Raw genomic sequence first — 21,783 nt, forward strand, 5'->3', positions numbered from 1 at the left:
AAAATAAGGAATTCAAGAGCCAAACAGAAAATTGTGTTCTGTCTATTTAGGAAGGATGCTTTCCCTCTCTAAGCCCCACGTGTACTACACAGGTTTGTAAACCACTCCTCCCGGGGAGAAGAATCGGTGTTCAAAGACTTCATTTTGCATGGACTGCAGATAAAAGATTATTCTGTATTGACCCATGATCAATAAAGAATTTCTGTAATGCTTTCAGCCACATTTGTCCAGAGCGCCGGAATTCAGAGGTCTGTTCCAGAGCAGCCCAAAGGCCTCCAACCTTCTGGGAGGCCCACGCGATGAGGTGGTGTCCCTTGCTTTGCTGAGATCATTTCTCATACTGTGGAAGCAGCTGGAAGTGCTGAAGGAGCACTGGGGCCAACTTAAGCTGGGAGGCCAGGACATCAATTCTGTCTCTCTCCACAAACAGTTCTTGGAGCTCTACGGGTGAGCATTGCTGAGGTGGAAATTCATGTGAACGAGTGGAACTTAGGCCTCCTAGGCCCAGAGGAAGCTGGGCAATGTGTCTCTACAAACAGTGCTTTACAGGAAAGGCTGGGTTCTGTTGACTACAGGGATGGTGCTGGGTTCCACCAAGCAACACTATACGCCATTTACCCAAAGTTCTGTACCTGTGAACTTGTGCTTCTAAAGTGTCCCCACAGTGCTGATTCTAAGCTTTTTAGCTCATAGGATCCCAGCAAGCACTAGGCTGAGGAGATGCTGCTGCCGTGAATTCCTCCCCACCCTCCGCCCCATTAGACCCAAGTGCTGAGACTCTGAGAGCTTTGTGTGTTGCAACCAGAGATATAATGTGGTACAGAGGTATAATTAGGTTTATGGGATGATAGGATGTTTTCAGAGCTTAAAACGCTAGCTGGAATGACTTAACTGGCAGGAAAAATACATCGCTATCACCATATGTCTGTCACCAAACAAGCATTCACTAAGCAACCACCCACCACCCTGGAACTTACTGAGCACGAGATTCACTTTGGTGGAGTAATCTGAACTGTCTGTCTCATGAGTTACTATAGTCAGCTCTCCTGGTTACTAAGGAATGAGAAGACTTGTCAATGTTTTGAAAACGAAGACTAAAATTAAATGTACCCAATGGGAAAAGGCCTTGGGATTTAATGTTGACTAAGGGAATGACAACTGTGGTGAATTTACATGTTGATGTGAGTGTCTGATGAGTTGGGAGGTTTATATGTAATGACAAGAAATAGAACATGAATGAAAATAATTGTTAGAGAATTTGAATTAGAAAAAAAATATGTTTGTTTGTAATTTCTCTCTCCCTTTTTCAATAGAACTGACATTCTCTACCCCAGCATGAAAGCTATAGCTAGGCGGATGGGAAAAGAAGATGAATTCGAAGGACTTATAATAAGTAGTCAGTCTATTCTTCCCCCAGAAGGAGCTTCAGAAATTGAAATAAAAACCCAGCAGGTATGCAGGAGCTATTTTGAACTGGCTTTGAAAAGTTGTTTTACGGAATTAGCATGTAAAACTACAGGTATACTCAAGTGGTGTTTTGTCTAAGAAGTATAAATTGAAAGTTTGTAAATCATTGAACAAGCTCAGAGGGAACTAAGTATTTAAAAGCATGTGGGACTTTGATGAAACAAATAACTACCAATTAATGTCTTAGAACTGTAAGTCCAGATTTTTATATTTTAATTTTAACCAAATTAAGCTGCACCACCACAAAAAAAGACAATGATAGAAAACACAGCCACTAGCATCTTAAACACAAAATCCACATAAAATACACAAGTATCTCCCCCGCCAATACACATAGCTGCGGAAATTGAATATTGAAAATAGAGATTGTTTTCCTGAGAATAAGACGACACCATTTGTGCACTAGCCATTGGTATGTGTTAGATGATCTTTGTGAAGAGGTGGTTTTTCCAAGTGTTTGTTCACTTTGGCCCTGGGACACCACGAGCTGCATGTAGCTGTGCTCATTGAAACATGTGAGCAAAGCCTCTGGCTGTTTGGATGTCAGTGCTGAGATGCATGTCCATTAAGCATCAAGGAGAACTTAGCGCCCCGTCCCACAATACACACACACACACACACACACACACACATGCACACACACAGTTCAGTCCCAAGCCCATTGCTTTTCTTTCTGAACCTGGTTCTTCTCTAGTATCTCCAGCAGGGAGAAATATGTGTTCTGCAAGCCTAATGAATAAAGTAAAGGCTCACAGTTATTGAAACAGTTTTATCTTGGCTACATATAGAGTTTAAATCTCATGAAATCCTCCTTGGTGTCTAAATCAAGTTTCAGACCTGAGGGCTTCTCTGATAATAACAGCTTACGAAATTCCTGGCCACATTTAGAGACCCCAAAACACATGAGGTCACCTCAGACATTGAGCATTTTGCAGTTTAGCAGAACTTGGTAAAAGGGTTGTATTTTATTAGTCAGGATGTGTGCCAGGAAGAAAAAATGTTGCTCTCCAAAGAGGTGCACCTACTCCAGCAGAACCCCGTGGGAGCCCAGGATAGGAGCCTTTCCTTCCTCCCCCGGGGAGAGTAGCCGGAGGACAGGGCTAGCTCAAGGCCCGTCTACAGGAATTTCACTTAGGAGCCTAGAGACTAAACTGAATGTGGAGACTGACTCTCGAACTGCTTACTCTAGCTTCAGAAGCTTCTGGAAAATCTTGAAGTTCATATGATCCAGGAGGTATTAAGAAAAGTTAACAGAGACATGACACTGGTTTTGTCAGAAAAGTCCAAGGAACCGCAATGTACTCTCCCAACAGGTAAAGTATGTTTATTTTATTACTTCACAAAAATAATATTTACTGTTTTTTTTTACTAATTATAAAAGCAATCTGTGTATCCATGCTTATGGTTAAAAAAAACAACAACTCTACAATGCCTAGGAAATGACATAAAAATTACTTTTTAACACCTTAGCCCAAAGAGAAGAACTATTAATACTTTGATATATTTCCCTCCACATAAAGTGCTTTTAAATATAAAACATTTGTTGTATGCCAACTGTAATTGAACAGTAAATTTAAATAAATAAATAGATAGATAGATACATAGATAAACAGACAAATAAATGAAACATTTGTTAACTTCAGTCTCAACTCTACTGATTAAGTCAAAACTGGAATAAAGTTGAAATGGGGGTAACACATAAAGCTTTCCTTATTCCATATATATATGTGTGTATATATATATATATATATATATATATATATATATATATACATATACATAAATCTTACAAATGAATATATTTGGGGTAGAAAGGCAATCGAAATTGTTTCCTTTCATCTGAGGTCTAAAGTCAGGGTCACTTCGTGGGCATGTGACCAGTGCACTCACACAGGACTCAGAGGTACGTGAGGTTTAATGCTCTGTGGATACTATCTTAAAACTCTTAATTTTAACTTGGAATTTCTGTTTTGTAAGTGGAATCCAGTGAGCTGATGTAGCATGCACCAAGGGCTTGGAGCCTTGGTTCACCTCCTGCTGCCTCCCCACCTTGCCAGGAGGGGTTCTCAGCTGCCTGCTCCTCCACTCTCTGTCACCCAGGGAACCCCCTGAACTCCCCTTCACTACTTCCACTGAACAATCACTATAGCCCTCTACCCCCGTGAGGGCCTGAGCCTGGCGCGGGTCAGGGTTGAGTATATGTACCTGGAAGCATCTAAAGGATCCCAGGCTGGACAGCACCACAGCATGTTGATGGATGGCTCAGTGGGGACAAGCCCATTGTCCATCCCTGGGTACCTAAAATATCCCAGGACAGAGGCTGTAATACCCTTGGGGTTGCCCGCCCACAGTGGGTTGGGTGGTAGACTTGTGGGAATTAGAGACACCTGGCTCAACTTCTCTGCCCCTGGCTAGGCACAGGGTCTTTGTCCTGCCCTGGTGGGCTATGTGCACTCATGCACGCAGTCACAGGACGGGGCCCCTGGGTGCCCATGAGGGTCGCATTTGCCCTGCAAGCATCCCTATGCCTGAGAGTACTACGTTAAAAACAAATAAGAATACCATGACAGGTTGAGAGTGAGTCTGTGGAAGAAAGAAAAATTCTCTTTTAGTACCTGTAACAGCACTTTTTTCTTGCTTTTTGAACAAAAAGCCCTGCATTTTTATTTTGCACAGGGTACCATAGATCATATAGCCAATTCTGTCTGTCTGAACTGTAATGTCAACTCCTAACTCCTACTAATTTTGTAGGAAAATCTACAACCTTTGAGCTATAGACGAGTTGTCTGACTAGCAAAATAAATTAGGTTTTTCTCTTGAGACAAAGTCCACAGACATTGTAATGTTTATGAATAACCTATGTCCTCGCCTAAGCCATTGTCATTTTATCAGTGCTTCGAGTAACTGAATTCTGTAAACAGGTCTCTGAGAATAGGCTGTTCAGTGAGAGGGCAAGCCACTCCCCACTGGGAGTCTCTGAATGTCACCATAGTGCTGAGTGTGGTTGAGCTCCAATTACAGGACATCTAACAAGAGACAAAGTGCCTGCTGTTTATACTGTGTTTGCTGCATCCAGGTGGCTCCCTTCTGTGTCCTTGGAGAAAATCCACAAGTGCACAGCAGGTGCGACCATCTGCCTGTTTCTCAGGGCTGTGGTTCTTATGTGACGCCTGGGTTGGGGCCTAGGGGGGAAGCATCTTTGCTCTGTGGCTGCACAGTTTGCTGCCTTGTGCAAGGTGCTTGTCAGCTCTTCATGGAAAGGGCCTTCGGTAAGGGGCTAGTGGAGGTCAGGCGGAGGGGTGGGGGAGGATTATTTGTAGTGGTGGTAAGGTTGATAATAGTAAACCTTACTCTGGCTAGAGTATACTGGCCAATGCCACTCTTGTTAAGATTCTGTACTCCTAAAGCTTTTAAAATAACTGCCAGTAGTGAGGGTGTTTTGGGTTTTGGTTTTGGTCTGTTCAGCATGACTTGCCTGAAGGCCTGGGTCTCCTCCTGTATTGACTTCTCCCAACGCAGGCGACCAAGCCCCCACTGTATGCCAGTGGTGCTTTTATGTATATTTCTTTAATGTAGTTTTCCTGAGACCTCCATAGGCTGGATGCCTTCAAAGAAGACAATCAAACCACCTCCTGCTCATCTCAGCAGCCAGATGCAGCCATAGTAGATGGGGCTTTCAAAGGGGGCTACTTCAGCACGCAAGACCACCCTTCGTGGTGAAGGTTAGCTTGGGGCTGGGGGTTTCTCCAGAGGGAATTGGGGATGAAGAGACTGAGGGCAGGGGACATCACAGGCTCTTGTCCTTCCTTCCAGATCTCCTCTCTCCCTGTTGGCTGACCCTGGTGTCCACATTTATACCTCCCAGAAAAGAACCCTTGATACTTCTCCCCTCTATCTCCTTCTCTCCTCCCCATTTTGCCTTGGGGCTTAATCTTTTATAGCTTCTGAGTGAGTTTTCGGTTTTTCAGTGAGCATCTGAAAATGTGGCTGCCACACCTGGTCTGGTGCTAGTTCTTGGTAGCTGAGCTCGTGCTCCCCTGAGAACTTAAAAACATAGCTCCAGATGTCTTCAGCCAACCTCTGGGTTTGGCTTAGCAAAGAAATGGGCTCCACAGATTCAGAAAGACTCGGCCATTCTCTATCATTGACATTTTGTCATTGAAGTAATTTTTAATCGATTTTCTAAATTTCTCTGAGCAGTTTATAAGGCCAAAAGTCTCCAAAGTGGAGGACATATATCCTAGAAGTATGGAAGGAAAATATTAGAACTTCTAAATTGACAAAGTCCATACGTAAGAAGTGACACTCTGCACTGAGGTACCCTAAAGTAACGATGGGGAGGCAATCCACAAGCAAATATTAAGAAATAGTAGAGGGGACACTTCCAACCCTGGTACATGCTTACCTTCAGCCACATTATGAGATTTAAAAAATAACCTAATTACATCTGATAAGAAGTCAGACAAAAGACTTAAAAGGTCAAGGAAACTATTAGGAATATGGATCGAGACCGTTGGTAGACCTCTCCCTAGGTACCTCATGCTCTGCAATATTAGCCAGGGAGTGCACTGCAGGTAGTTGTACATGAACATATGTAAGTTAAAGGTGAGTTAACAAAAATGTTTCCCTTGAGGGAAACACAATCAAAAGACGGGAGAGCATGGTCTCGGCCACTTTCCACATCGTCGTGCCCTAGAACACGAGTTCCTCAACATATTGATGCAGGACTTCTCCCAACCGCCCTTCACTAACGGGCTCATGGATTACCCGAAGCTTTCCATTCCTTGGTAACATGAGCCGACAAAGTACTCACTATTCACAGTCTTCGGTTTGCGGATGTTCACCTAGCATCATCCACCATTGTTCGCTCCAAACCTGTTTATGTCACTTTCACGTGTCATTGTGTGTGAATAATTTAATGATATATTATGTAAACCAATGAAATAGGAATACAAAAAGAAAGAGATCTGTTCTATAAAAGCTAAGTTGAAATGGATACGCTGTGGTACATCCATCCAGTCAATGGAATATTATTCGACTAAAGAAAAAAAAAAAAGGAGCTATCAAACCATGAAAAAAACATCGAAGAAACTTAAATGCATGTTATTAGAGAAAGAAGCCAACCTGAAAAAGCTACATATTTACGACTCCAACTATATGACATTTGGGAAAAGGCTAAACTATGGAGACATTAAAAAGATCAGTGATTGCCAGGGGTGTAGAGAGGAGAGAGGAATAAATAGGCGGAGGGCACAGGGGATTTTTAGAGTAGTGAAACTATTCTGTATGGTACTACATTGGTGGATACATGTCATTAAACGTTTGTCAAATCCACAATTTCTGAACTATAATATAAACTATGGACTTTGGATGACAAAGATATGTCAGGGGAGGTTCGTCAGTTGTAACAGATGTACCACACGGGAGTTGGATGTTGATACTGAGGGAGGCTGTGTGTTGGGGATGGGGGCGGAGGATATACAGGAACTCTGTACTGTCTGCTCAACTTTTCTATGAACATAAAACTGATCTAAAAAATAATGCATTTTGATTGTTTCATGGTCTTTAAATTTCCTCTCCATAAAAGGAATGAAACAAACCCCAAAAAATCAAACACTAGAAATTGTAGACTATACATATATATTATGGTTTATAGAAGAAAGCTAGTACAGAACTCCAGTGAGTGGGGACATGCAAAGAAAAGGCCTAAGCTCTTTGTTAGAAGATTGGCAAATGTTCACATAGTTGTGTATTTTTAAGTAAATAAAATGTTTAAGATAGTGTATGTCATTTTTCAAGCATTCTCTAGTTTAACAGACTTCTTTTGATTAACCAACCAACTCTTAGTCAATTGGTTTAATTGGAGGATTTCTACCATATTTTGCAGGAGTTGAGAGAGAAGGATTTTGTTTGTTTTTGTCAAAATAAGTTTGAAAAATTTGGAGTAGATAATGTTTAAAAGGTTTCTTTACTCTAGACCTTCTCAGAGCCTTTACTCTCCTACTCTGAATTATAAATATCCAGGAGAGAGATAGGGTATGGTATGTTCTTTAAATTTATTTGACCACAGAACCTTTTTCTCCCCTTGGGAACATCTATCATGAACTCAAGGAACTAGTGTTCTGGGGAGCAATTTGAGAAACAGAGGAGTACAAAAACATACATATGTGTGAAGCAACAAGGTTTTCAACCTCCCCACCCCCACCTCCACCCTCGCCTGGTCAGGGAAAACAACCTCAATTGGCAGTTGTGTGCCTTTAAGTTTCAGTTCTGCCTTGACTTAGGACCCAGGGGACCCTCAGGCAGGGAGGGCTGGTGGTTGTGTTAGAGAAGTGAAATACTACCAAACTAAGATTCCCTTCCTAGAAGGAAGAGGCTACTTGAAGGTGTGAGGGGGAGTGTGAGGGCGTGAGGAGGGGGTCCAGAGAGGGAGAGAGGGGAAGTAGTTTGGCCACCACCAGAAAGTCAAAGTATCCCCCAGCCATGGACATGGGCTAGTGGTTACCAGAGGGTAGGGAGGGAGGGGAAGGAGGAGGCAGGTAGACGGGGTAAAAGGGGTCAAATATGTGGTGACAGAAAGATACCTGACTATGGGAGGGGAACACACAAGGCAATATATATATATATATATATATATATATATATATATATATGCCTTACTGTTAAATTATACACCTGAAACTTACTGGATTTTGTTAACCAATGTCACCAAAAAAGTTAATTAATTAAAAAAAAAAAGACATGAGAACAGTGAGGGAAGAACAAAACTGCAGTTTAACCCCCAGTGTGCTGTCTCCTTCCCACCTTCATGTTCCTGTCAAAAACAGTTTAATCTTAAAGAAGCCGTGACCACACACATCCACTGAAAATGAGACACCTTTGGAGACTGCCAGCTCCCCTTGGCCTGAAATTACTTCTCTTGGACAAATTCTACTTTTGCTGGCTTCCCCTGACTCCTGCCTATAGATGCAGGTGCATGTCTGAACTTGAACTCACGAGGAAGAATCTTTTGAGGAAGATTTTTCAGCAAGCCTATAAGATGCTTCCTCTTTAGCTGAGCCCAGATTTAAACCCCAAACCAACTCTGTGGGTATTTGGCAGACAATAGTGTCCAAACAAGAAGTGTGTGGTGGATGTGGCCCCTCACCAGGCTTATCTGTGAGCCAGACACCTGTCACTAAAATACCCAGGAAAAGTATCCAATTTCTGGTCTGAAATATACATGAGCTCTGTCTTGTCAAAGCTTAGATTTGTAGAAGTCTTAAACATCTTACGAAATGTGAACTGCTAGGCATATTAACTCTTAGATTTTTCACTTCACTGTGCTAGTACAGTGGTAATATGTCTATTCACCTTGATTGTCCTGCAGGAAAAGGAAAATCAGATATACCTGGTATAATGGAAAGGAGCCAATTGTAGAAGAAGCACGGAATCCCATTTTCAAAAACAGGACACTCCCCTCCCCCAATAAATGACATAATAAGTGCAATGTCATTGCACTCGAGGCTCCTGCTCTGTCATAGGCACGTTTCTGGGAAGACTGTGCTAGATGCTTTATCTTATGTGTCCTGAGTCTCCTGTCAGAAAAATAAAATTATGAGTAGGAAATTTTCATCTAAAATTAGAAACAGCTGGGCAGGGAGTGGCCCTGTGCACGCTTTTGCTGATGGCCAGCACATCTACTAGAGAAAAGAGAGTGCAGTGGGCCTTGGCTCCTACCTCTGATTCCATATATTTCTCTTTGTTTCAAGACACCCCTGGGGCCATGCACAAGGAAGTAGGCCCCAACAGAACGAACATACGCATGTGCCTCTGCTCTTCTGTATGCGAGTTAAGGAGTGCTGACATATTTCCATTGTTCTAGCATTGCCATTTTATTTTTAAATTTATTTTTTAACAGATAATACTCACACTTGGTTCAAAACTCAAAATTCTATTAAAAATGTATATTTAGAAGTCTTATTGCCTCCACTCTCCTCTACCACCCCCTATGTAAACACTTTTAATTAGTTTTTAATATATCCTTTTAGAATACTAATTTATTCTTCCACTTGATATGTACTTACTGAGCACCTACTAGGTGCTGTTTTAGGGATGCATCCATACTGTTGTGGAGCAAAAATCCTTACCCTTGTGGAGTTTGTCACCTGGAAAGGGATAGACAGACAATGAGCAATAAACAAGAAATAAGAAAATAATAGAGTAAGAAGGATGGTTCTATGGAGATTCGAAGGCGGCACAGGGCAATTTTAAATAGGGGTCAAGATAGACTTCGAGAAAGTGACATTTTGAACAAAGTTTGAAGAGGGCAAGGCAGTTAGGTATTTGAGTATCTGGAGGAAGAGCATTCCAGACAGAACAGCCCATACAAAAGCCCTAAGCAGATATCCTATTTATGAAAGAGCAAAGACCCAAGTGTGGCTGGAATGAAAAGAATGAAGGAGAATAGTAGGAGATGAAGTCAGAGAAGAAGCATGAAAGGAGGACAGATCACGCAGACCCTTGCAAGGACGCCATCGTTTACTCTGAACATAATGGGGAGCCTGTCCCAGATTTTGAGTGACATGATCTGACTTATTTTGCTAGAACCTCTCTGGCTACTGTGTTGAGAATGGACAGTGAAGGGCAGGAGAAGGGAGGCTATTGTAATAGTCCAAGCAAGAGGAAATGGTGGCTCTGACAAGCATGGAAGCAGTGGAAGTAGTAAGTGGTCAGATTCTGGGCAAACTTTTAAAGTAGTCACTGGTGGATTGGGTATTGGGTGTGGAAGAAAGAGAAGACTCCATGATAACTCCAAGACTTTTGACCTAAGTAATTGGGAAAATAGAATTGCCATCGGTTTAGATGGCAGATCGGGAGGGAAGATCAGGAATTTAATTATGCACAAGTAAAGTTTGAAATGCCTTTTAGACATCCCAAAAGAGATGCCAAGTGGCTATGAGATCTAAATTTGAGGGTCGTTATTTAGCCATGAGACTAGATGAGATAGCTAAATGAGTGAGTGTAGATAGAAAAGAGGAGGTGGACCGCGGGGAGAGTCCTAGGACACTTTAATGCTAAGAGCTGAGGGTGTGGAGGGGAAAAGGAGAACCAGAAAAAAGGAGACTAGAAGGAACAGTGAGGAAGAGGAAAATGAGAACAGAGTGGTGTCCCAATGCCTAGTGTTGAAAGTTTCTCAAGGAGAAGGAACTGATAAATTGTGTGAAATGTTGCTGATGGTCAAGTAAAACCACTGGGGTTAGCCATACTGAGGGCACATGGTGGTTAATGTGTCACGCTGGTGTTTGTAGGGTGCGTCAGTGAGTTTAAGAAGGATTTTGAGAGAAGTCACAAATAGTAAAGGTGGACATCTCTTTCTGAGAGTTTTGCTAAAAGGGGAGCAACGAAATGAGACAATAGCTGGCAGAGGAAGTGGGGTCAAGAGGATTTTTATGAGGTGGAAAAAATAATGTACACTACTTGGAATGATTCAGGAAAGTGGAGAGAAGTAATAATATTGGAGCATTCTGAATTTTTAGAGCAATAACCTTGAATAGGTTTGAGGGATAGCCTCCGCCTTACTATATTTATTGCATTTTTTTTATAAAAGATAACATTTTCTATGCACTGTTCTGCACACGGAATTTTTCCTCTTACAATCTCTGTTTCTCTTCATATCAGTACATGAAGAAGGTCCTCTCTTTTTTTAAAGCTGCATAACTATGCCACTGGAATGACATACCGCAGTTTTTGTGTTTTTCAAGTTTTTGCTGTCCTCAACAACGCTACTCTGAATAACTGTGTATAAGCCTCATCTCATATGTGTCAGCCCTAAAGTTTATAGTCTATCAGCTTTCAACAATTCTAATCTCTAACGTTTTCTTCTCTCTTTTGGATTTCCTCCCCTTTTTTATTAACTCTATATTCAAATTAATTTTGCCTGTAACAGCAGGAATGAATGTACTTAAACACATAGATATAATAGCTCATCATTTATTTCTGATGGTTGTGTTAGGCCAAAATAATTGTTCAGATACATATAGGAATTTTATGAAAATAGATGTCAAGTAGGATCAATAATAAAATTTGACTCAGGATTTTCGGTTATGGGAACAGAATATTGTTCACTGCCTTTAGAGATGCTTTTCCAAATCTTTTCATTAGAAATCTTGTTAGGCGTCTTTCTTATTCTCGTGTTCTGGAGGATCTCGTGTCCTCAACCATCTCTCCCCTCCCCCACCTCACCTACTGGTTTTTGTGTATTTGGAAATAATAGTTTAAGCTTTGTGTTGTCCCATAGCTATTCATGGTGATTCCATGTTTCACGATACTAGTGTTGGTGTGTTTCTCCCCCTAGACCTTTGGAAACACCGAGTCATGAAAGAAAACTTTTCAGTTATCAGACCACAAATAGTTGAAAATTTTATACAGAGATTAATGGAGAATTACCAGGACGGTGGACTAGAGGTATGTATTAAAAAAGTTAGTCATTCTGGAATGTGTGTGTGTGTGTGTGTGTGTGTGTGTGTTTGACATAAACCTAAACAAAAAAGACTTTCTCCTACTACATCTTCTAATGCTCCCCTCCCTTACTCCTGTTGAATGAAGATTTGAATAAATACTAAAGATGAACTCAAAGTAGTAATCACTTGTTACCATTTTAATTTTGGAAAAATCCTGATTTCTTATAAAGATGAGAGAAGAATTAGGATACACATGTTGGCTCATTTCAGATTTGGCCGATTTTTTAAGTAGTCTTAGAGTTTGTTAATGAATGAGTTCTTTTTAGCAACATTTCCTATGGTTGATTTTTTTTTTTTGTATAGAATATTTAATAGAGAGCAACCAAGATAGCCTATAATACCACTACCTTGAAAACATTTTTCAAATATAATAGGAAAAAAAAACTTAACAGCTCAAAACCATAACATTTTCACCCTTTCTCCACTTCACCGTTCCCAGCTTCTCTCCACAAAAGAAACCAGCATCAACAGCTTTTCCTGTGTATACATATGTGAATCCATAACAACTCTCTGTAATACATACTTAATACGACGTGCATACACACAGTTCTTGGAGTTTTGAACTGTTTACTCTTGACAAGAAATGCCTTTCTAAATCAGAAGTATCCACTGAAAAGGCAGGAGTGTATGTGGATATTTGGCCATGACAGAGTTTTTAGGGTTGGTGACAAATTGAGCATAAGTACATTAGGTAGATATGAACCCAGATTACTTTGAAATGCAACCATTTTTTAAAAATGTGACTTAGCAAAATGTGCTCATTAAAAAAAAATTTTAATTGACGGTGTTTTCTCCAAATTTATGTTTTTCTAAGCTCTTCAAATATTCTCCATAATTTTATAATCATATCAGTTCTTAATTATGAGGTGGAGAATCCACAAGCGTGGTGGGGGATACATTATTCCTCAGAACTTGAGGATTTACACGTATTTGCGTTAAGCTTTCAATTACACCCACATGTGGTACTGTGTATTCTGATGAGTTGTTGGTATGAAATGGTTCCTTTTGGGTCCTTGCAGCTCAGCGGTTCTTATCCAGAGGCACAAAGGTGATTAGGGTAAGGTGTGCTCAGAAAAATGTTTGAATCAAAAAACTTTGTAGCTCTCCTCAAAAAGGAGAGAAATTCTGAAATGCGTTTCATCGTAATGAACCTTGAAGACATTATGCTAAGTGAAATAAGCCAGTCACAAAAGCACAAATGCTGCATGATTCCACTTACATGAGATATGTAAGAGTAGTCAAATTTATAGAGACAGGAAGTTGAATGGTGGTTGTCAGCAGCCAGGGGAAGGAGGAATAGAAAGTTAGTGTTTAGTAGGTAGTTTCGGTTTTGCAAGATGAAGGTTTCTAAGGATTGATTGCACAGCAGTGTGAATGCACTTAATGTTACTCAACTGTACACTTAAAAATGGCTAAAGTGGCAAATTTAAATTATGTACATTTTACTACAATAAAAAGAAACAAAAAGTTTGTGGCTTGGGATGTGCTCATCTGCTATATACATACTCCACCCCTACATTGAACATAGGATCTTCTAGAAAAGAAACGTGGGTATTAGGAGATTATGAGAAACCCATATTGGGTACAACTGAAACCAGGGCACACTGAGGAGGTCTGTATCGGCCTGCCAGTGTCTTGGAATAACAGGACCCAGAACATAGGTCTCTCCAAAGTCTGTGCCTGCTGGGCTTCTAGCCTCTTCTGGATCATCTGCAGAGTCAGGATCTCACTGTCTTCTAAACTCTCCCCTTCCTTCTCCCCCTCCCCCTATCCTGGCAGCTCTCATTTCAGGCAGCTCGCTGAGCTGATTTGGCTTCCCCACCATCTCCACTGTGGATCCTAGTTCTGTCCTTGGGATACCACAGCTCATAGTTGTGACCCCTGACAATAAGCCTTCAGGTATCTGAGGGCAGGTCAGTCAGAGAAGCTCAATTAATGTCACTGCTGGTGTATATGAAGCCTTCATCAAATTACAATAAAGGGCCTGTGATATAGGATAAACCCGAACAAGTGAACCTCTGGGTAGTGGATTACAAATCATTGCCCCTTCTTCCAGAACGGTATGGTCCTGGCCAGGGCGCATGAACAATGGAGCGGGTGCCAGGCTTCCCCCTCACCTAGGTGTCTCTGCAGAGCATAGACTGCAAAGCATACATGAGGACCTGAACCCAGCCTTCTCTTCTTCAGACTAACCCATCTTCATTTCCTTCAATCACTTTTTTTTTTTAATTTAAAAAAAAAATTTTAGGCGAGGCCACCCTTGGTTGATCTCACAGATTCAAAAGACCTTGTCAGGTTACCATCCCTTATTTTTTATTTTTTACACCTGGTCTTCCTAGGTGGTCTCCCGTCCAAGTACTAACCAGGACTGACCCTGCTTAGCTTCCGAAATCAGAAAGGATCAATCTCGTTCAGGGCCTTCGATCACTTTATATGAGCACCCACACCATCTTGGTCAGTCTCCTCTAAATTCAAGGTCATCTGGCCAGCAAAGAGTGCCCTTGTCCTGGGGGTTGTGCTTGATTAATGCCCGTGTTTGTGTTGGGTTTTGGCAGCCAAGTCAAGGCTGACTTACTAAACTAACAATCACCTGAAGCCCACGTGCTGCCTTCGGCATCCTGCTGCTGCCACGTGATTAGCATTGTTCTTGTTCAGTTCGATCCACTCTTTGAACCTCTTGAAATCTTTAAAAATCTGGATTTTTATCATCTAGCAACTCTGTCTCCCTCCCTGGTTCATGTCAGCCTCCCTTGGTATCTTCATTCAAGTCATTAATAATGGTGAATGACAGAACATGTCCTGCCTCCTGTGCTACTCACTCTGGGTCCCCTCCAGGATGACCAGGTTCTTTGGCACAGTCTTTCGGTGGCCAGAAGTTCATTAATTGTACTGTTTTCCATCTGTCCAAAAACATCAGGAGAAAACTTCTCCTGCTGAAATCCAAATACACTGCATCTACTCTATTTCCTGAGGTTAATCTGACCTGACTTTCCTTGAACCCATGTTGGCTTCCTTCTCCAAATTATAGAAACCAGACTTTCATAATCAATTCTAACATCTTGCCCAAATTTTATACTAAACACACTTGCCCGAAGTTAGAGACTGGCCTTTATTGTAAATCAGAACTATAATAGTCTATTTTATGAGTTCCAGAACCATTTTCATTCATGTGCCAAGAGTCATTCACTCATTCAGCAAGTATTTAGAGAGTTCTTATTTTTTCCAGGTACTTTGTTAGAGATATAAAGGCAAAAGTAACAGTCTCTGCCCCAAAGAGCTTTTGTAAACAGGTGAACTTTATGCCAGTGATATCAGGATGTCACTTCACATTAAGTGCTTTGATAGAGGCACACACAGAGTGCTATGTGAGCTCAGAGAAGGGGAATACAGCCCGGCTGGAGGGGAGGGAAAGAGGGAGGGTGAAGCAAGAAGTAGTCAGGGAAGACTTCCTGGAGGAGGTGTTGTTTGGGCCAAGCCTTGAATTGGCCAGATGAAGAGGGGCCAGAGAGAGAAGGCAGAGCAATCTAGAAAGAGAGTATAGCAGAGTTCAGAGGAGAACACTGGAAAGGTGGGCAGGGCCAGATGCCGATGGCTTTGCCTGCAATCCTTAGGAGTTTGGATTTCATCCCAGAGTCAGTGGGAAGTCACTGAGGCATTTTGTAAGCAGAGGTTGGTTTTAGAAACATCATCAAAACACCTGTGTGTGCCTGTTAGACAGAGTGTCGTGAGGGTCTCCCAGATGAAGCAAGCCATAAAAAAAGTAATCTGCCCCCAGCGGGGCCATATTTTTGCTACAACGAGGCCTGGCACCTGCCATGCTTCATCCTAGGCTGGTTCTCCAGAAGAATCCACAGGGCAATCCGGCGAGCTTCCAACCAGTGCCATCCATCACAGTTCAGATCTAAGTGTTGGTGAAGGAATCAGCCCACTGGAGGGCACGGGGCCAACACTCTTCACTCTGTGGTTCTTATGGAATCCAGGGGCCTGTCTTGGAGAGGAAGTTGGCAGATGAAGCCCCCTTCTTGCTGCTTTTTGACACAGTAGTGACCTAGGAAGTGACCTAGGAAGGCAGGGGTGGGTTGCAGAACAGCTTTTAAAAAACAAATTGTTCTGAGAACTCACAGAAGGGTTATGCCAACAGAAGCCACATAAGCAGTAGTCCCACAACAGGTGCTACTCAGATGACTCCGTATCCTGCCTCTGGAAGAATGAGTACACAGTGTGCAGAAGCAAAGTTCACCTGGAAAGAGGGTTTGCCAGGAGCTTTGGAGTTTCCGCATACCTCTGCGTCGCTTGTCAGTCACAGCTTTCTACTTGCCTTCCCTGAGACATGCTCCCCATTCCATGTCTCCCACTGTGGATGCTCTGGCTGGGCCCTGCCTTCACACTCACCTATCAGTGTGCTATCCCCTTGAGCTAATCTTTCAGCCCAACCTACTGAGGCCTCAGCAGAGCCACTGAGGGCTGGAAGCAACACAACTTCTTTGGCCTCTGGAGATGCTCAAGGCAAGTCCTGGCCATTCCCACCTCCTTAGTGTAACACAGACTCCCCCATACTTTCCTCATCCTTGCTGGGTAAAATGCCATGCTGGCTAAGAGAGACGGCAGAGAGGGACCGTGGTTCAGATCTGTATTTCTGTCGGTTTGGGATCCCGTATCATCAGTGGCTATGGTGGCGTTACTTTGAAAAGTGTTTGCCATGCTAACGAGCTGTCAGAGGCCCTGCTGGCACACTCAAGCCCAGGCACTCCTGGCCAGGACAGTGAGGCATGAGTCACTGTGGCTGTCTCCAAGCCCTGGAACCAGCTTACCTGGACGAGGTCACTGGCCACACCTTGCTGGCCTCAGATGTGGTCTCATGGCTTCTCAAACCTTAAGACTTTCACCATACTCAGTCCGGGAACTGTTTCCTTTGTCATTTCTAAATTCATGTGGTCTTGGTCTTTCCACCACAGAGGAGTCAAGGACCAGGAGGTGCTATCTCGGTTCCCTTTGCCTTGATGTCAGCAGCTAACTCCAGCTGTCCTACTGCTCACTTTCCAGGGACAGGATAGATTGCCTTCGCCCTCGCTCCACAAAAGGGCCCCTTGAGGAGGCCGAGTGCCTTCCCCTGACTCCCTGGCTCCTGCTCAAAAAATACCCCACGAGCAGAGGTTTCATCTGCTCTTTCCATTCTGCATGTCTTGAGTGCATCTTGCCAAGCTGCTGTGGTTGCTGACCTTTACGAAAGCTTTACTATCTTCTAATTAATATATATATTTTATTTATATGTACATTTTATATATCATTACAATTACATATACCTTTTTATGATTACATTAGAAAATAGAAATATGATGTTAGAAAATACACTCATAATCATACCCTCATTGATAACCACTATCATTATTTTGGCATATTTCCTTCCAAATTTTATAACTTTTTTCATTCGTGCACTTTTTTTAAACAAAATAAGATTATTGTATGCATCCTTTTGTTATAGTGTACCTTTCCCCCTTCAAGTGTTATAAATCTGTTTCTTTGTCGATAAACATATGTCCACAGCATGATTTTGGTGGCTGTTTAGTATTTCATTGTATAGATGGGTGAGATGGATTCAACCTGGTTTTCATTATTAGGCATTTTGGGTTGCTTCCATTTTTCTCTTCTATTGGAAAGGCTACTATAAAGAACATCTGTTTACATATATTTTTGTGTATAACTTTTTATAATTCCCTAAAGATAAATTCCTAGAAGAGAAGTTACTGAGTCAAAAGGCACGAACATTTTAAAATCTTTTCGATACTGCTAGTCTGCCCTCCAAAATGCCACACCGACTTCCCCTCCCATCAGCAGTGGCGAGGGAGCACTTTCCTCATTCCGTCAGTACTGGGTTTTATCACTGTTTGCCATCTCTGCTAGTTCACCTCAATAACTTGCCTTGGCAAAGCCTAGCTGGGCTTTTTCTGGCAGTCAGTGGGGACACTGGGGTTGCATGGATAGGACAATGTCCTGAGCCTTGCCTGGACAATTGAATCAGAGTCAGGGGAATGACCCCAGGCTGGAAGGACAGCTTAACTTCAGCAGCAGACTGCCAGTGAGCATGGAGCCCTCCTGAGCCTAAAGTTCATGTAAGCATGCAGGCTAGGTCTTAGAGTGGGCCCCGTAAGACCCTCAGATTCACACACAAACACACCCACTGATACACATAGAGGGACATACACAAACACTTACAGAAAGACACAGACGCACACATGCAGACATATCCACAAATCCGCACAGACACACTCACTGACATAGACACACAGAGACACACATAAGCACTCACAGAGGCATGCAGGCCCAAGTCAGGGAGACCTGACCGACCTCCCACATACTGGCTCCCATTTCTCTCCAGAGCCAAAATCTAAGCCTGCCTTAGTGGAATGGACTTTTCCTCTGCTCCTTAATGGCTACCTCTTCCAAAAGGGTGCCCAATCTCCTGGAGAAAGGGAGGGAATGGGACTGCTTAGAAAGTGAGCAGCATGACCCTTCAACCAGAGCAATATTTCAGAGGGCTGGCCTTCCTCCAGCCCCACCCATCCCTACAAGGTGAGAAATTCACACAGCCAAGGGGCCTGGACACTCAGATCCCTGAGTCCAGGGCCGCTTCCCTAGTTCGCCCTCCCTGGAGAGGGAGTAGACCTCACCCCTAGTCTGAGGGGTGGTCCAGAGCAGCTGCTGAGGGGTGTGGACGCCTGGGATGTCCACTTACATGCACACAGGGGCCCTCCACAGTATCATATGAGTCCTGGAAGGGGGAAAAGATGGGGTCATACTATAAACTATGGGTGGAGACTATCTGTCCCCAAGTCACCGCATAGAAAGTCAGAGTAATCCAAGCATGATAGATTGAAACTTTGCCTTTCAAGTCATTTCTGAAAGTCTATTTCCCAATGTAGAATTAAACCATTCCATTTTAATAGTTTGTTAGTTTGTTTTATAACCTTTAACTATTGAGCATATTTAGACATACAGTATGTGGGCCTCCATTTGTACGCTTGTCCCTGGTCCAGCAAATGTGGAGGGCAGACCTAAAAGAGAGGCTCGCAAGGATAGAGCTGACATTTTTCTATGGAGGAGAAGTGGAAGTGGATCTGTGAGCCGAGGGAACATGTGCCATGAGCCCTGGCATGAAGAGGCTGCCCTGCTGGAGCTGCTGTGAATGATGCCCTTCCTTTTCAGATCACTTTCCAAAAAGACCACCTCGAGGCCTGCCTCCTTTCCCTGGGTTGTGATGTGATGGCCAGAGAACGCAGCAACTTTGAGAGCTACTCCATGTGTTATGAGCATGTGTTGGAACATGCTAGGCAGCAGCTCTGTCAGAAGGAGCAAGTATGTTCCCGGGGACCAGTATTGCAATGGGGAAGGGGCGGGTAGGGAGGCCCAGGAGTCACTCTGAAAAGATTTTTTTTAAAACAGTTGCAGGGGTATGTTCTTATGTAAAAACAGAGTAAATGGTACACTCCAAATTTCTCCTCTCGCTGGTTCATCTTCTTGGGCTGGTATTCTCAGCCACAAAGGTGATGGCCCTAGCAACACTGGGATGTGTGCTTTGGAGGCATCTAGTGGGGAATATAAGAGGTGAGCCATGAAGGAGCTGGACCCCTGGGGCAGATGTATAGCTGACCTTCCCACCTTTAGCAAACACAAGGCACCGCATGCTGTTCCTGGTCTAGCAAATAAGCCAAGATCCTTGAGTAAACTGTCTTCAGGATGTACATCATGGGGCTCACTGATGAGACTTCCTTAAAATAAAACCTCATGGGTAGGATCCAAGAATCACCTCTCTGGTCCTAAATTGCACATCTTTTAAAATGAACTGCATCTGAGGTTCAGTGTAATTTTAGTGCACACCTAACAAAAGTGCAAAGGTCTGAACAAAATCAAATGAAGAGTTAAAATATCAAATAATGAGTCTTGGCTTTGCCCCCAGTCCTCATAGTTGGGTCCTCTACATCAGTGTGGATACCTGGAAGTTGATTTAGTCTTTTGACGCTGGGCTGGGCATCCTGAAGCATAGTCCTGGATCTGTGTGGAGCCCAAGGATCAAAATGAAGCTCCATTAACACAAATAGGAGTTGTGAGCATGTTGTACTGAATCGAGTCATGGTCGGAAGGATAAATGTTTGAGTTTGGTCATGCACTGCTTTCTTCCCTTCAGGAATTAGATATTTTACAAAGAAGTCAGAGTCCACCTGAAGACAATGCTGGTCAGGTAGGTCAGTTATTACTAAAAAGTTTCTCTTCATTTCTCGAATCCACAATCTCATTGGTAGCCAGACATGGGACTTCCTAGTGTCATTTTCCTGTGCCCCCTTCAGGAGCGGCCGGTGGAAGTCTTGTCAATGATGGTCCACTGCAGAAAACCCAAGGAGGGTGCTTTCATTTTTTAAGCAATGAGGGCTTTTTTTCCCCTTCATTTTTGTTTTTGTTTCTGGTGGTTTTGTTATTTTTATCTCCAAATGAAAAATGCTAAGTAGTGTCTTTTCTGGGGCCATTCATTCAACAACCATTTATTGAGCACCTCGTGTGTGTTTGGCACTTCTGGGACCCTTAAACCAACCTAGATTCTTCCACTTGCATTTCCAAAACAGGATATTCACCTTCTTCCTCATTAGGTTCAAAATAGAAGTGAAAATTGTGGTGGCAGTTTTAAATTCCAAACCTATCACCCATTTCAAAAATATATTTCTGCTGCTAGGTTGCAGAGCTCAGTCATAATATGATCATGGAAATTACTGCTCTGAGAGCCCGACTCACAGATTTGGAAGAGGAGAATCTGAACCTTGACAAGCAGATCAGAAAAGAAGTCCAAGAAGAATATGAAGCTTTAGTCCAAGCTTTGTTTATGACATGTTTACACATAAAAGTAAGTGATCCCCCAAAATAAATTAAATTTAATTAAAAAATAAAAGTCGGTGACCTATGTCAGATATCAGGGCAGTCCTGTAGGGAGTGGCTGTAACTGACCCCGCAGCAGCTGCAGAGGGATTAATGACACAGGAGACTTTTGGGCCCAAGAATTCTTTGGCTCTAAGTTTTCTCTATAGAGAGAGTGAGTCGGCAGTGGGGTAGTCATTATATTACCATGATAGACACTGAATTTCAGATAGTTTAGATAGTCATTATTTTCCTTACCACCAGTTGCCGCTGCTGCTGTCTTATTGCTATTAAGTGAATTGGTGATGGTTCCTCTTCTCTAAAACCCCAATAGTTTATTTCACTGTTTTATCTACTGACTGTGACAATCCAAACAGAAGAGAACAGGGCCCTGGGCCAGGTCAGACCCCAGTGAGGGTAGCAACAGGCACCTTCTGAAAGCTCACTGGGCAGATACAAATCTGAATCAGCTTTCGGAGATTTTTCTTACCCTCAAAACGCTGCTACCCCCCAGCCTTTCTCTAACATCTGTTGTCAGAGAGCTACTCACCTGTCAGTGAAGACCCATATAGAAGAGGAGTGATGGGGTTCTCATGTGCTCATAGCACTGTGGCAGCCTGTCTCTTCTTTATGATGTCTGAGCAGCTGTAAGATAGAGGCCCCATGCCTACAATGGGCTGTCACGGACCCTAGGCCAGTTGTCCCACAAGTGTGAATTTCAGTTCAAAACCCCCACCCCAGTCCACTGCTGCCTTCCCTATGACTGGATGTTCCCCAGAGCCAGCCTCAGCTGTGTCCTTACTCCTAACCCTCCTGGGGATTCCAGGGTGGTCCTTCGGGCTATTATACTGAGAGGAGCATCTACTGATGCTCTACCTTGGTCTGGTCATTCCAGAGAGGATCGGAGAGTCCT

The 21,783-nt window shown here is 42.9% G+C and overlaps 1 protein-coding gene across 1 annotated transcript in view; it reads left to right on the plus strand.

Annotated features, from left to right (window-relative positions):
- LOC107518481 overlaps positions 1 to 21,783 on the plus strand; it is a 148,465-nt gene that overhangs the window by 113,724 nt on the left and 12,958 nt on the right. Inside the window, exons 34-40 of the mRNA XM_036220740.1 lie at positions 218 to 447; positions 1,314 to 1,452; positions 2,657 to 2,780; positions 11,804 to 11,913; positions 19,173 to 19,322; positions 20,152 to 20,205; positions 20,692 to 20,859. Of these exons, the coding sequence (XP_036076633.1) occupies positions 218 to 447; positions 1,314 to 1,452; positions 2,657 to 2,780; positions 11,804 to 11,913; positions 19,173 to 19,322; positions 20,152 to 20,205; positions 20,692 to 20,859 (975 nt within the window). The remainder of the gene's footprint in view (positions 1 to 217; positions 448 to 1,313; positions 1,453 to 2,656; positions 2,781 to 11,803; positions 11,914 to 19,172; positions 19,323 to 20,151; positions 20,206 to 20,691; positions 20,860 to 21,783) is intronic.

Source organism: Rousettus aegyptiacus, unplaced genomic scaffold (genome assembly GCF_014176215.1).
Source record: "Rousettus aegyptiacus isolate mRouAeg1 unplaced genomic scaffold, mRouAeg1.p scaffold_m13_p_1, whole genome shotgun sequence".
Taxonomy (NCBI): Eukaryota; Metazoa; Chordata; class Mammalia; order Chiroptera; family Pteropodidae; genus Rousettus; species Rousettus aegyptiacus.